A 14107-nucleotide genomic window follows, 5' to 3' on the forward strand; every position below is an offset into this window, starting at 1 on the left:
ATGTAAAACCTCGGTGTTCTCTCAGTGAGGAGGGACTATTCCTCCTTCATTTACCTGCTTTGGGAGCTTAGGTAAGAAAGAGAGCTCTGGTCTATGGGTGGAAATAGGATCACCCTCAAGGTATGAAAAACCCCAGACTACACCATGTAGGTCCTACCCACAGGACACTCTGTTGAGTGGTTCTGTGCTGATACAATACAAAATTACACCTGGAACAAGTCAGCCTCCATTCCCTAGGAGGGTAAAATGCTAAGCCATCATCTGGAGACAACTGTACCATCCAGGGAATATATAAGACCTCTGAAAAAGAGAATTGTCACTGAAGGTGCACCAACAGAACAGAAACTACAAAACATGAAAGTTAGACTCAGTAGATATTAAAAACTGAATTCAGGGTTGTAGTGGTTTCTTATAACAACTGTAATAAATAACCACAATCTGGAATGGGGGTGGGGGCTTAGAAACAATAGAAATATGAAATCAAAGTGTTGGTAGGACCATACCCCCCCTGACCCTCTAGGGGATAGTTCATTCCTTGACTCTTATAGCTTCTACCAGCTCCAGGAATTCCCAGCCTTGGGGTCATATCACTCCAATCTCTGAATGAATTTTCATGTTGCTTTCTCTACATATCTCAAAACTTCTTCTGTATTTATCTTATTAAAAAACTTGTGATTGCATTTAGGGTCTACCTTGATAATTCAGGATAAATTTCCTCAAGTTACTTACTTTATTCACCTCTTCTCTCATATGTGGCAATACTGTGGTAAAAATAAAATACTCCTACCTAGGAGGAATGAGTATGTGAAATCTTTTGGGGGCCACCACCAAGTCCATTACAATACCTAATTGGCGAGGAAGAGCAATCTGATGGATGCTCTAAGCTAAATGTGTTTAAAATATTCAAAGAGATAGAAGTAGGATACAAATCCACAGGAGATTATGGAGAGACAAAGACTAAGACATTATGAAAAAGGACTGAGCAATTTTGAAGAAGAACCCAATGGCAATCCCAGAGAGTAAGTGAAATAAACAGTAAACTTAATGGATGAAGCAGCAGAACAGACAGCTCAAGAAAGGAGAGGAAGCCCTCCCTGAAGGAATATCCCTTAATTCTGAAGAGACAAATAACAAGAGAGGACCCTGGAAGAGCAGAATGAGAAGCACCTTCATAAGTTCACTCCAAGTTCCAAAGAGGAAAAAAAATAGAATGGCTTGAGCAATATAGCCAAAAGTCAGGATGTAATTTGAATTATTGTTCAAACATATTTTCAGGAATGAGAATCAGTCTTTTGTTCTTTACAGCTTGTAGCTTGTTTACTGATTTGCCTCCCAGTCTCTCCTCCCTTCTATCTTCTGGTCCTTGTAATTAAATTTAGGACATCTCAGAATTTCTCTCCTGTCAAGAAGTATGTAAAAATGTATCTACACTGAGTAATGTGAAAGACAAAGAGAAAATTTTAAATTCTACTAGAAGAAAATGACAGATGATCTAAAGAATAATGAAAATCATATTGACAGAAGCTCTTTCCTAACCAACACAAGGTGCTAAACAATGTAAATAACAATTTCTAAAGGCTGGAGGAAAATGACTGCCAACCTAGACTTCTATTCTCAGCTACACTGTGATTCAAAATTATGAGAAAAGTAAGGACCTTTGCATGTAAAGAAAAAGTAAAGAGTTTTCTATTCACAAACACTTACTGAAAGATTTTTAAGGGAAAAATCTGGGTACTAGAAAAAGAGTAACAGGACAGAGTAATTGGTCATAGGGCTATAAGAAAATGATATTACTAAATCTGAAAGCTGAAAAAAAGACAAGTCAGTTGAAAAATTGGGATAAGAACATTTTTGGATGAGGAAACAATTAGCAAAACCTTGAGGGATGATAGGTTGCCGCAGTCAGGCTGGGCAAATAACCGGGAGGTGACAAGCAACTTGAAGGTTGAAAGGGAACTACTTTATTGCAAGTGAACTCAGCGGGAACTGAGCGAGAACTCAAAGTAGCGGGCTCCCAAGGTAGCGGGAACCGCCTCTCTGTGGGACAGCAGAGGTATATATACCTAACTAATTACACACAGCTTGACTCAATTAACATCATCTAGATACAGCAGTCAGCCAATAAGGGATCCTCATCATCATAATGGCTCGCTGGTGTTGCTTCACAAACCACTCCTCCTGGCAAACTGCCAGGCGCCATCTTGACTTGATTTGCATCCCCAATAATAGGTATTGAAGAACAGATGGGAGAAGGCAAATATGGCCTGAGAAGAGGTTTCAAAAGTTTTGAAGAGTGATATATTTTGTGACCTTATAGATCATGACAGAGAAATTTAATTTTAATATCAGTGAAGCAGGAAATCATGCTTAAAGGGGAAAAATGGGAATAACAGAACTCAAAATACATTTTAAAAACTTCTAGAAAAATAGGGAAAAAAAGGAAAAGTTCTAGGTCCAGTCAAAGGTCTATTATTTAAATAATAGAGTTTCCAGAAAGAAAGAAAAAAAGAGGAGTAGGAAGAGGAAAAATCAACAAAACAATTCAAAACCTTCCCCAGAAATGAAGTATAATCCTAACTAAAACACTTCATAAAATTTTATAATACTAAGGATGAAGAGAAGATCCCCAACTTCCAAAAGGAAGAAAAATGATCACATAAAAAAAATCAAGACTTGGGGCTGGAGTTGTAGCTCAGTGGTAGAACATTTGTCTTGCAAGTGTGAGGCACTGGGTTTGATTCCAGCACCACATTAAAAAAAAAAAAAAAAGGCATTGCGTCCATATACAACTAAAAAAATTTTTTTAAAGTCAAGAATCAAGAGACTTTGAACATCTCAGCAACTGTGCCAAATTAGAAGACAGGTCTCCAAAGTTTGAAGGAAATTTCCAACCTAATATTCTATATTCAGCTAAATTTTTGTCAATTAAGTTGACAGTGCAATAAAAGCATCTTTAGACAAGAATAATTTCCAAAATTTTATACCGTGTGTACCTTTACTTAGAAAACTATCAAAAGATGTGTTCCACCAAGTCAAGAAAGAAGGGTCATTGGATACAGAAAGGCATAAAGAAGGAGTACAATGCAGGAGAGAGAAAAAGGCACCTCCAGATCCTGATAAAAAGATCCCAGATGGTTGCTGTGCACCAGCTTTAGTGACGACCTGTGGAGATTGGATCAATTGAGAAGACTATAGGAGACACTGCTCAGGCAGATAAAATGAATAAAATATATGATGAATTTGAATGTTTTGATAGTAGATTTAGACAAGTAGCTAAGAATATGGTTTTGAATTAACGGTAATTAGAAACCTAAGAAATCAAACAAGCAAACAAATAAAAAACAATCATTAATTTCCAAGAAAACAAAATATTATGAAGGAAGGGAAAATAACCATGGTTTACTGTTTGCCTCAGATCAAATAGCATGTTCATTCTTAGAATTATATAAATGCTGACTAATGATCTAACGTTTTCTTCTAGGGGATGATTGAATTAAGAGAAAGGCAAGGGCTGAGAACAGAGATTTCCTCAAGCCTAGGAATATATTGGTGGCTGTGGATTTCTGGAGCAAAAGAGACCTGCTGGCCCTTCCTTCCAACTGTGGTGGGAAATGGTGGAGTTTGGGGAGATGGCTGTGGTGTGTCAGGGGATATTCTGTCCTAGACATGGAGCTCTCCATGGAGGCACTAGAGCCACTGGGTCATGAGAAAGTAATATAAAGCCACTTGTCATATTTCCTAGGTTCCAGTGAGCCTTGAGATCCATGGGTTACCCTAGGATAGAGAGGTACCCCAAGTGAAGGTAACTCAAGATTGGTTTTGTTCCTACAGAATGTAGGCTAGAGTCAGCCACAGCTAAAGGAAGGAAAATAAAGACAGTAATATTTTGCACACTTGGGTTGGTAGCTACAAATCTGTATCAACAATAGAAGAGTGTAGTTGTCCTTCTGAAAGTTGTTTCATAGTCTGTTTGGCCATTGACTTTAAATTCAGCATTTACCATGCAATATGTGTTTACAAGTTTAGTTTAGCCTGTACCCTAGAGGTGATAACATAACTAGGACCCATGTGAGAAGTGACTTTACTGGTTAATTGGAACCTAAAATTTTGTTATCAATATCAAAGGCTTCTTAATCCGCATAGGAGATACTAAGCTGTTTACCTATTTTTCTGTAATGATTGATTCTGAAGATTTAGTATTAGAAATATTGTGTAGGTCACCACCATTCCTGCCTTAAGGGGGCAGAAGAATGTGGCAGACTAGGAGAGCAATTTTTGTTAACCAGATCTCTCTGGGTCCTCTGCTGTCCCCCACTGTCACCTGGTCTGAATAGAGGCTGGGCTGGGCCAGGTCCTGGTTTTAGCATATCATTACATCTGCTTTTGAGTGTGAGTTAGGCAAAAGTTCAGGAAAAGAAAGTTCCTGGTAATCTTGATAGTATAAATCATTGCTGGCTTGGAAGACTTTTGTTTAAATCTTGTTTTCACCGAAAAACACTGACTGTTTTACAGTACCTTGCCTGATGGCAGATATGGAATGAGACCTTAGATCTTATGTAATTCTAATGATGGGAGGCTACCAAAGAACATGACATCAGGCAGGTGGCCAACTATGCAGAAATCTTACTACAGGAGAGCTGCCCCTAAACCCTGGTCTAACACTGCCCTTTTTCTAGCCCCAGAATACCATTGCTAAGAGCCTTATCCATATGCAGGCTCCTCCTCCACCAGAATGATGAATAAAGAGGAGTGGGATTAGGAATAGGACCCTAGGAAAGCACAAATAAGAACTTGCCAGAAGCTCTGACTTGATTTGGACTTCAGCTTGGTGGCCAAACTTTTGCTGTGTCACTAATGGCTAAAGTCCTGCCTCACACCCCAAGTTCAATTTCCCATGGACTGTCTAGTGTCCTTGAAGCTTGAATGTTGGCTGTAGTTCCTACTGAAAATCTCATTCCCAGGCCATTGAATTGCTTCCTGCCTGTCTGTAGGGACGTGGAGATCAGATTCTCAACAGGGTCACATGGCCAGCCAAGACCCTAATTGGAGCACTCCCTTATGCAGTCAGGTACCTGCATTTCTGCCAGTTGCCTGGAGCTAGGCCCATGTGTTCTTCAATATCACAGAGTTTGAGGATTGAATGAATTAATGCATAATTTTACTTATATTAACTAGAACTTTTAGGTGGCTGTACCTAGTGGAAGGATATTAGGTCACTGGGGATTGTGCCTTTATAGGAGATATTAGAATGCCAGCCCCTTCTTGTCCCTCTTTTTACTTTTAAGCTGCCATGAAATCACTACATGCTTCTACCACAGGGTACTGTGCCACCCCAGTCCCAAAGAAACAGAGCTAAGAGACTATGGACTAAATCTCTGAAACTATGAGCTAAAATAAAACTCCCCTCCATATAAGTTGATTATCTCAGGCATTTTGTCACAGTGATGGAAATCTGACAAACACATCCTAGATTGCCTGGGGAAGCCTTAAATGTAATCACATATTTATGCAAAAGACACCCGGTGGATAAGATATATGAAGAAAAAGAGGAGACTTTGTGTGACCATGGAGGCAGAGATTGGTCTGATGTGGCCAGAAACCAAGGAACATCTGGAGCCACCAAAGGACGGAACAAGTAAGGAACAGATTCTCCAATGGAGCCTTCAGAGGTAGTTCAGCCCTGCCAGCACCTCAGTTTAGACTTCTGGCCTCCAGAACTGTGAGAGATTAAATTTCTGTTGTCTTAAGTAATCTAGCTTGTGGTATTTTGTTACAATAGCCAACAGAAACTAATATTCATGGCATACAGTAAGCATTGTTTTATTAGGAGATTCATTCTAAAAATAAGTATGTCTATTTAAATGAGATTAATAACCATACTTCGGAAGTATTGTTCTCATCCAAGAAATCAGGCAACATTCTGGGTGCACAAAAGGAGTGTTTGCGAGAGGGAAAACTGGATAGGCTATACAGAGAATTGGTGAGGAGTCTGAAGCATTTGATTTCCACAGGTAACATTGCAATTGTATTAATATTAAAAAAAATATAAAATGCAACATGGTATAAAGAACTTTAGTAGTCCAAATTGGGTTATTACTGACCAAGGCATTAGTGGTTACATGTTCCTCCTTCAATCCAGTTTCTTTGAATGGGTAAACACTTTGACCACACAGGGATATATGATCCTATTTGGAATTTTAGACAAGTTGTTGACCCCTATATAGCTTGGAATTCCCCCAATTATTCCTGAGTTTCAATCTGTCATATTTTTTCAACTCAAGGAAAATATAACTGTACCACTGGGAGGATGTATTCAAGAGGCAATGCTTGAGATTTTGTGTTTTGGACAGTCTGCAGCCCAACCTGAGGTTCCTGAAGTCTATGCCAAGAGTGCTGTTGAGATGCTGCTGTGCCTCAGAAGGCTGCGGAGAAGAGGCCATACACTAGGAAATGTGGCTGTCAAACACTGAGAAACAGGGCTGGAGATGTGGCTTAAGTGGTAGTGCGCTCGCCTGGCATGCGTGCGGCCCAGGTTCGATCCTCAGCACCACAAACAAAGATGTTGTGTTCGCCAGAAACTAAAGAAATAAATATTAAAATTCTCTCTCACTCTCTCTTAAAAAAAACAAAACACACAACAACACTAGTGTGGTCAGTTACTTTTACTCCTGGATCCTTCAGATCCTCAAAACTGCCCCAACGCTAGGATATCATAATGTACATTTCTCTTGGGAGGTTTCTTAGATTCTGATCTTGTAGAAACCATGATGATTCTTTCGTCTTGCTCTCTACTATCCAACATGATAATCACCAGCCACATGTGACTATTTAAATGTCAATTAAAGTTCAGTTCTTTAGCTACACTGGCCATATTCCAAATACCCATGAGCCATTGACTAAAGACTACCATATTGGACAATGGAGATAGAGTATTTATATCATTCCAAGAATTAAAGTAATGAGCAATGACATTCTAGCTATCCAGAATGTAAGTTGAAAGTGTCAGATCTGTGAGAGATCAGCTAGTGAACTTGTACCTAAGGGCACTTACTCTCATGATCTTCAACCAATGAACACTGTAGGCCACTGTGGTGACTGTCTAAAGACACATACATATTTTTAAAAAGCATAAAGCACTTTGTGGAAATTCTATGCATTTTTAAAAAGTAATCATGTCACTTTTAGTCTCTCTTTTGGAGGATGTTATTTATTGTAAGACATCATTTTTTATTAAATACACTGTAATACAAGAGACTTTCCATGTCAGGTTGAGAGAAGCTGGTCACATGATTTACAAACAAAACTTTTTTTTTAAACACTGTATTCAGGTGTCACTTTGAAATCAGCCAAGATGCAGTGGGTTTTAATAAAGCAATGGACCTCAAAACAGATTGCAAAACAAGAACCAGTAACTATTGGCACAGAGACATCACATTTAAAGGAAATAAACCAAATGAAAAGAGAGTTCCAAATACCAGGTCACCATTAAAGGGGAAATATATCTGCAGAGAGATATTGAAATGAGTGTGTCTATGGCCCGGATATATACAAACATCTCTCCAGATACAGAAGCGAATGCAGAGCGTCCACATCTCTAGGCAGATTTGTAAGTAATGATCAAGGAATGCAGGGAGCAATATTTCACCATAATTTGGTTATTTGTCAAGGGATTACATATTTAAGATCCACATTTAATTCAAAGACCTTGTATTTAAAACATTTCCAGCAGTTTTATACATTTTTAAAGCAATAGTAAGATATACAAGCTGCAAGATGTAGGCCTTTACGCTGTATTTCATTTTCTCCGTTTCCCCGCCATTCAAACACATGGCCACTGGCAGCTTTTATTATCCTTACTCTAATATGTTGAACGTTCAGCCAACCTTCACTCAGGATCATATTTATTAATGCACAGACCAAAGAAATAAAATAAACATAGACCTGGCCTAGAATGCCTAGACTGAAAAATAACATTCCCATCTTTTCCCATTTCGTCTCCTGAGACGTATGTTAAGATGGCAAAATAGTTGCTTGGTTGTTGTGAGATTCACAGTGTTTTACCTTTGCTTCTGTTTGTGATGAATGGAGCAAAACTGTATAAATAAATACATAAATAAATAAATACATAAATAAATAAAAGCCAAAGGAAAAGAAGGGGGGATGCAGAAATTAAGGATATTCAAGAACCTTTGCCTCAAGCAGCAGTGATTCATTCCAGCCCTGATAACAACAAAATATCCCTTCCTGCACTGTCATTTTAAGCTATGAATTCTTCTCACTCCCAGTTCCTTAGAATAACATTGAAATTCATGTACTAGCTATCACAACCTGAGTCTCTACATTCCATAATACATTGTGAAGAAACGGGCTTTAATTGCTCACTTAGACATTTGGGGAGTTGGGTCACTAGCCATTCCTCTCATGAGAATTCCTGTAATAGAAATATAGGGCCAAACCAAGATTAAGACTGAAAATAAAAGTTCTCAAATAAGGAGGGAAAAATAGGAGAAAAAGAATGGGGGACCAAGATGATCAAGGGTAAATGTACGTATAGACAGTCCTTTTTAAAATTAGACACAATGTTATTGGTGTTATAAGCTGTCCAATTTGCAAAAAGAAAGGTTAGGGGGGAAAAGCCTGTTCTTGACCAGGAATCATGTTGCCATGATGCTTTACAAAGGACAGCGCTCTCCACGGCTGGTTGGTCCATTTACACTCAGATGTGGGAGTTCCTAAGAGAGTCTTGGATGTCTTGCCATTGGCATTCATGACATGGGTCTCCCAACATTACACTTTATATCTGGAATGCTTGGACTCTGACATAACTGTGAAAAGGTCACAGTGGGACAAAGTGAGCATAATACAAATGTGCAAAATGACAAAAAAAATCAATTTTCCTTTCCTGGACTTTTATAAAAGGAGATCTGTTTCAATCTGCATTTTCCTTTTAAAAAGAGCCAGAGAAAGGACTCAATGCAGTGGGATGGCTTTTTTTCAGTTGTTTTGGGAAGCACATTATCTTAAATATGTCTTCCACCCATGCGGTACTGCACAGAGTTTAGAAGTGCGATGTAGTCCCACCCACATGGAGAATGGAAGCATTAACTGCAACATGACATTAAAAAGTTTTGGTTATTTAGCAGATTTTAAGCAAATTATTCATACTGCACCCTACTATAGTTATCTCTATTACAATGTGCCTATATATTTATACATAAACACACAAACACACTATGTATGTGCATTTGTATATGTATAAATCCAGTATTTATAACACATATATAAATACATGAAAATATCACAGGTAGTGCTGATGTGAACACATGTATAATATGAATTCTGATATAATCCTTGATAGCATAGTTCAAAGTGTTTTCTAAATAAGCCTGATTATGACATTGGTTCAGTGTACAAAGATTAAGCTAAAGCTAAGAGCATGATCATACATCACAATGTCTCTGATGTTTGCCATCTCTTGTATGAACAAAATTCGTAATTTCATATCCTGATTCATGAATTAGTTAGCGTGCTTTCTTTTCTGAACTGTTTGTTGGTATATTAGTATTTCTAGTGGACAGAATCATGGATTTATAAAGTCAGAGTAGTTGGATGAAGGCCTGTTGGTGCCACAAGCTAGACAGGAGACCTCAGTATGCCTCTGAGCTTCTCTGAGTCTCAATTTCCTCACCTACAAAAAAACAGGAATAATTTGCAAACACATACAAAACGTGTTTGGAAAACTTAGACACTTTGTAAGTGGAAATGACTGTCAGACTTGGTTTGAGTTAGAGAATTAGTTTTGTCACTGCTATAATTATAGTTTTTAACATATCTGATGGTAGGCCATATTTGGTGACCAGTACATTTCAGAACCAGGATGCTGCTTTTCTAAAAATTTGAAGACCATGAGAAAGTGTGTTATAGAGGAATAATGATGAATACTTTAAGATATTCTGTAGCTCATCAACTATTTTTAAAACAATCTGATATTCTTTCAATGTGAGACATCTCTGAAATAAGCACATACTCTTGAGACAACAGAGGAAATAATAATAACAAGCAGTATAAATAACTATAAAACTTCGTACTTGCATAGAACCTTTTGTTTCAAGACCTTGAGGGACTTGTCAGAAGGTGTGAAGATTTTTTTTTTTTGCTTTTATTCCTTCATAAGAAAACACAAAAAATGGAATGGAATGTTTCCATCTTTCATCTGTTTTAAACAAATCTTAGCTATAAAACTACACAGCCCTCCTTGAATTTGATCTCTTAAAGTACTATCTCCATTGCTCTCTATTAAAATAAAATAAATAATTTGCAGATTTTTCTCTCAGAGCAGCTGGCCAGACACACAGAGTGACAAACCTTTGTAGGTTTTCAGGTCATTGCTGATGGAATCTAGAAGAGTTTGTACAAATCTGCCCCTTCCTTACTGCTTCACAGAGTTCCACAGTATTTTAACAGTACCACGGGCCCTTGACATGATATATAACACACATGTCTATATCATGGAGATATGGCTTTCATTATATTAATTGTGTATTCTGGAGGGGTTTGTTTTCACTAACAAAGAGAACAAACAACTCAACTCCCGTATTTCATAGGCCAGCACAGAACCCAAAGGGCTGAAAGGATCATCTTGTCCAACCCCCTCACTTGACCACAGATGCTACTGGATTTCCTTTTGTTCTCTGATAATTTACACTTTTGAAGTTTTTGAGCACTGGCTTTCAAAGCCTCTAATGGAAAACAAGGTGCTCTAGTGATTAACGGGCACAAGTGAAACCTAAACAGAGCTCTTGCACCTTCAGAAACAAAAACTAAATAAAACAACCTAAAATGAATTAAAATCACTCCCTTTCAATCTGGCTCATGATATAAAGATGTCAAGTTTAGCAAAATTCCCCTCACAGAGGGTAGCAAGTTTTCTTGAGGAACAGAAATAATTTTCTCCCTTGGTATAACCGACTATCCAAATAACTGTAAATTTCTATTTAAATTTACACTCTCTTTGCAAAATCAATAACTGTGCCCAGAAGCATACCTCCAATGCTCTGTCTGGGCGCAGCCTCCCATTGGCATGCTGTGCCAAATGTTTTAGTTTTACATTTTTTTTTTAATGGAGTGAAGAAAACAAAACAGCATACTGACAATGGAATACATTTGGAATGAAACCACTCTCCCAACCAGAGCCCAGAGCAAGAGACATTGCCTGTGTACACTGAACATGAATGTGTGTGATGTCCCCAGGTGAGGTTTCCTTTCCCTCCAGGATGGATTCTGCCCATCCCACAATCCCGTGGGTTCAACGTGGATGAAGATATCCAGGCTTCAGGGTCCATACTGGGTAAAACCCATCACCACCAGCCATACAGCACAGAGACATTTATTCTCAGCTAATGAACTCCATTAGCTTCCCTTCATTGATATGTTATACCTTTTATGGATCTGCTCTACCTACCAGGGGCACGATGTCTGGAGCGGTAGTTTCTGCACACAAGGTATTAATCGACGAAGACCATGCACAATTTTGCTTGCACAGTTAAAAGGACAGGTGGGAGTGAAGGGCGGGGTCAGAGGGAGGTGCTATCTGAAAAGTTCAATATAAGAGAAACTTGCCTCCAAATTGAGAGCTTGTCCTATCTTTTCCGAATCCTTGGATTTCCCACCTGACCCTGAAATGATCTCTGGACAAGAATCCACCTCTTTTCAACTGAATTTGACAAAGGCTCAGTGGATAACACTGCTATCACCGTGACCGAGACAAGACCGTCTGAGCGTATGATGTGCCACCTTGTGTACTATAGTAGCCATCTTTTCTCTCTACCACACACTAGTGTATCTGGTGATGGGAAAAGACTAGTCCATGGCACAGAGTTCAACAGTCTTTTTTACTCCTCAAAAAGGTCCTCAGGGGAAGGTGCCGAAAACATTATTCCCAGCTGACAGTTGCTGGGGTTTTCCTAAGTAGGAACTGATGCCAGATGATCCCAATGGTTGTCTTTGTTTCTCCCATACTGTGGTTTATAATAATAAATCTTCTCTCTCTCTCTGGTTTTAATCTCCCATAGATAAAGTTTTCCCAGATTGAACACAAGTTTTCCTCTTCATACTCAGGCTTAAGCCATCCAAAAACAATAAGAAGAGTAATAATAATAAATAAATAGAAGTGAATCCATAGAAACTCTCGATGTCTGTACAGCAGAAGTGACAAAGTTTAAGTCAGATATTTGTTTTCCCTTTTTTTCATCCACATCAAAGGCAGGAATTCAACAAGGCATTGTTAGTTGTGGTGGGCAAACTGGAGTGTCTGCTGATATAACAAATTAGGTTTGTTAAGGCCTTTGTCTATGCAGAGTTAATAGTAATGCAGAAGCCAGATTTGATTAAAAAGAGAAGGTAAGATTGTGAAGCAGGGAAGACAAAAAAAAGCTAGAAAAGAAAAAGAAAAGGAAAAGAAAGGAACAAATCAAGGGAGATGGAAAGAGAGAAAGAGATAATGCCAAAAAGAAGTCAATACTGTGTCTGTGGATGGAGAAGTACACATCGCTTCCCTCTGAAAGCATCTCGGAGTCTTGTTAATACTGTCAGAGTGCAGGACAGCAGTGTCATGGCATCCAGCGGCAGTTAGGAGATGTTCATCCTCTCGACCCGTCTGAGGAGTGCGTTGGGAAGGATCGGTCTGGGGAAAAGGCCTTAGCCTAGAATATCCAGGTACACAGGAGATGCCTTGGCCAAGTTCTGAAGGAGGGTGTGGATGCCCTTGATGTTCTTCCTCATGTGCGGCTCTCGCTGCCAGCACCCCAGCATCAGCTCATATACCTCCTGGGGGCATGTGCGAGGTCGCTGCAGGACTCGGCCCTGAGTGATGCATTCTATCACCTGGATGGAAATCACAGACAGGAGAAAAAGCCATGCAGATGAAAGAAATGTCAGTGCCAAGAGGAGTCAAGGGAAGGCTCTTTTTAAAAAAATTTTAAAAAGGTTCACATATAATAATTGCAACTCTATCTGGCATAGAGCATGACTAATACATATCTACCATGTATAGTGATCAAATCAGGTAATTAGCATTCCCATCTTCTTAAACATTGATCGCATCAAAATACTCTCTTCCAGATCTTTATAAAATTATATACTTAATATTATTTGCTGAAGATTATTTGACCATACCCAACTTTTCATTATTATTCCCATTATCCATCTTCTCTCTGTTCTATCTCCCCTCTATCCTTTCTAACCTCTTGTGAGATATGACTTTTTTTTTAAAGGAGTCCAATCAATTTTTTTTTTTCAGAAGGAAGGCAGTAATTAGTATGGGTTGGTTTACATCATGATAAATTAGATTGGTTTATATCCATTTTTCATAAAACTGGTAGAGAAATGATTTATCTATGAGGAATGCTCCTCAAGAGGGACTCTTGGAACCCAAATCAGTCTTATGTTAAGGTGCTGAGTGACAGGCTACAGAAATAAGCAGGCATATTGGATAATGGAATTGGCTTAAAAAGACAGACATGGATCTGAGAAAGATGGGAGAAACCTCATAAAGATGCTAGCCTTCCATGTATGTGGGTTCTACATCTGTGGATTTAACCACTGCAGACCTAAAATATCTGGAAAAAATAATCACATCTGTACTGAACATGCATATGCTTTTTTTCTTGGCATGATTCCCTAAACAATATAGTGTAACAACTCTTTATATTGCATTTGCATTGTATTAGTACTCTAAACAATCTAGAGATAACTTAAAATATATCATAACATGTGCATAGATTATATGCAAATACTATATTCTACATAAGGGATTTGAGAATTCTAAATTTGGGTATTCATGGGAGATCCTGGAACCCATTCCCCATGGATACCAAGGGATGACGATATTTGCAAAAAGAAATCAAATAATAAAATGAAATGGTTGAGTTTTTCACTAATAGTTAATGTTCTTGTGAAATGTGAGGAAAGGAAATAAATTTGCAACTTCATTGGAGCAAATTATAAAAAAAGACCCGAAGTCTCACTGGAATGCTACATCTGCTCTTTATTTATTACATGAGCAGCACGAAGTGATTCCTTAGTGCCATCATGGCGTTTAGGTACACAG

The 14107-nt window shown here is 38.4% G+C and overlaps 1 protein-coding gene across 7 annotated transcripts in view; it reads right to left on the reverse strand.

Annotated features, from left to right (window-relative positions):
• Positions 1–7191: 7191 nt before the first annotated feature.
• The window catches only part of Ntrk2 (neurotrophic receptor tyrosine kinase 2), a 355622-nt gene continuing 348706 nt past the window's right edge, over positions 7192–14107 (reverse strand). For all 7 annotated transcript variants that reach the window (XM_078047396.1, XM_040285611.2, XM_040285612.2 and 4 more), the window contains one exon: positions 7192–12882. In XM_078047396.1, coding sequence (XP_077903522.1) covers positions 12697–12882 — 186 coding nt within the window. In that variant the 3' untranslated portion in view covers positions 7192–12696. The remainder of the gene's footprint in view (positions 12883–14107) is intronic.

The sequence above is a fragment of the Ictidomys tridecemlineatus genome, chromosome 4 (genome assembly GCF_052094955.1).
Source record: "Ictidomys tridecemlineatus isolate mIctTri1 chromosome 4, mIctTri1.hap1, whole genome shotgun sequence".
NCBI classification, from domain to species: Eukaryota; Metazoa; Chordata; class Mammalia; order Rodentia; family Sciuridae; genus Ictidomys; species Ictidomys tridecemlineatus.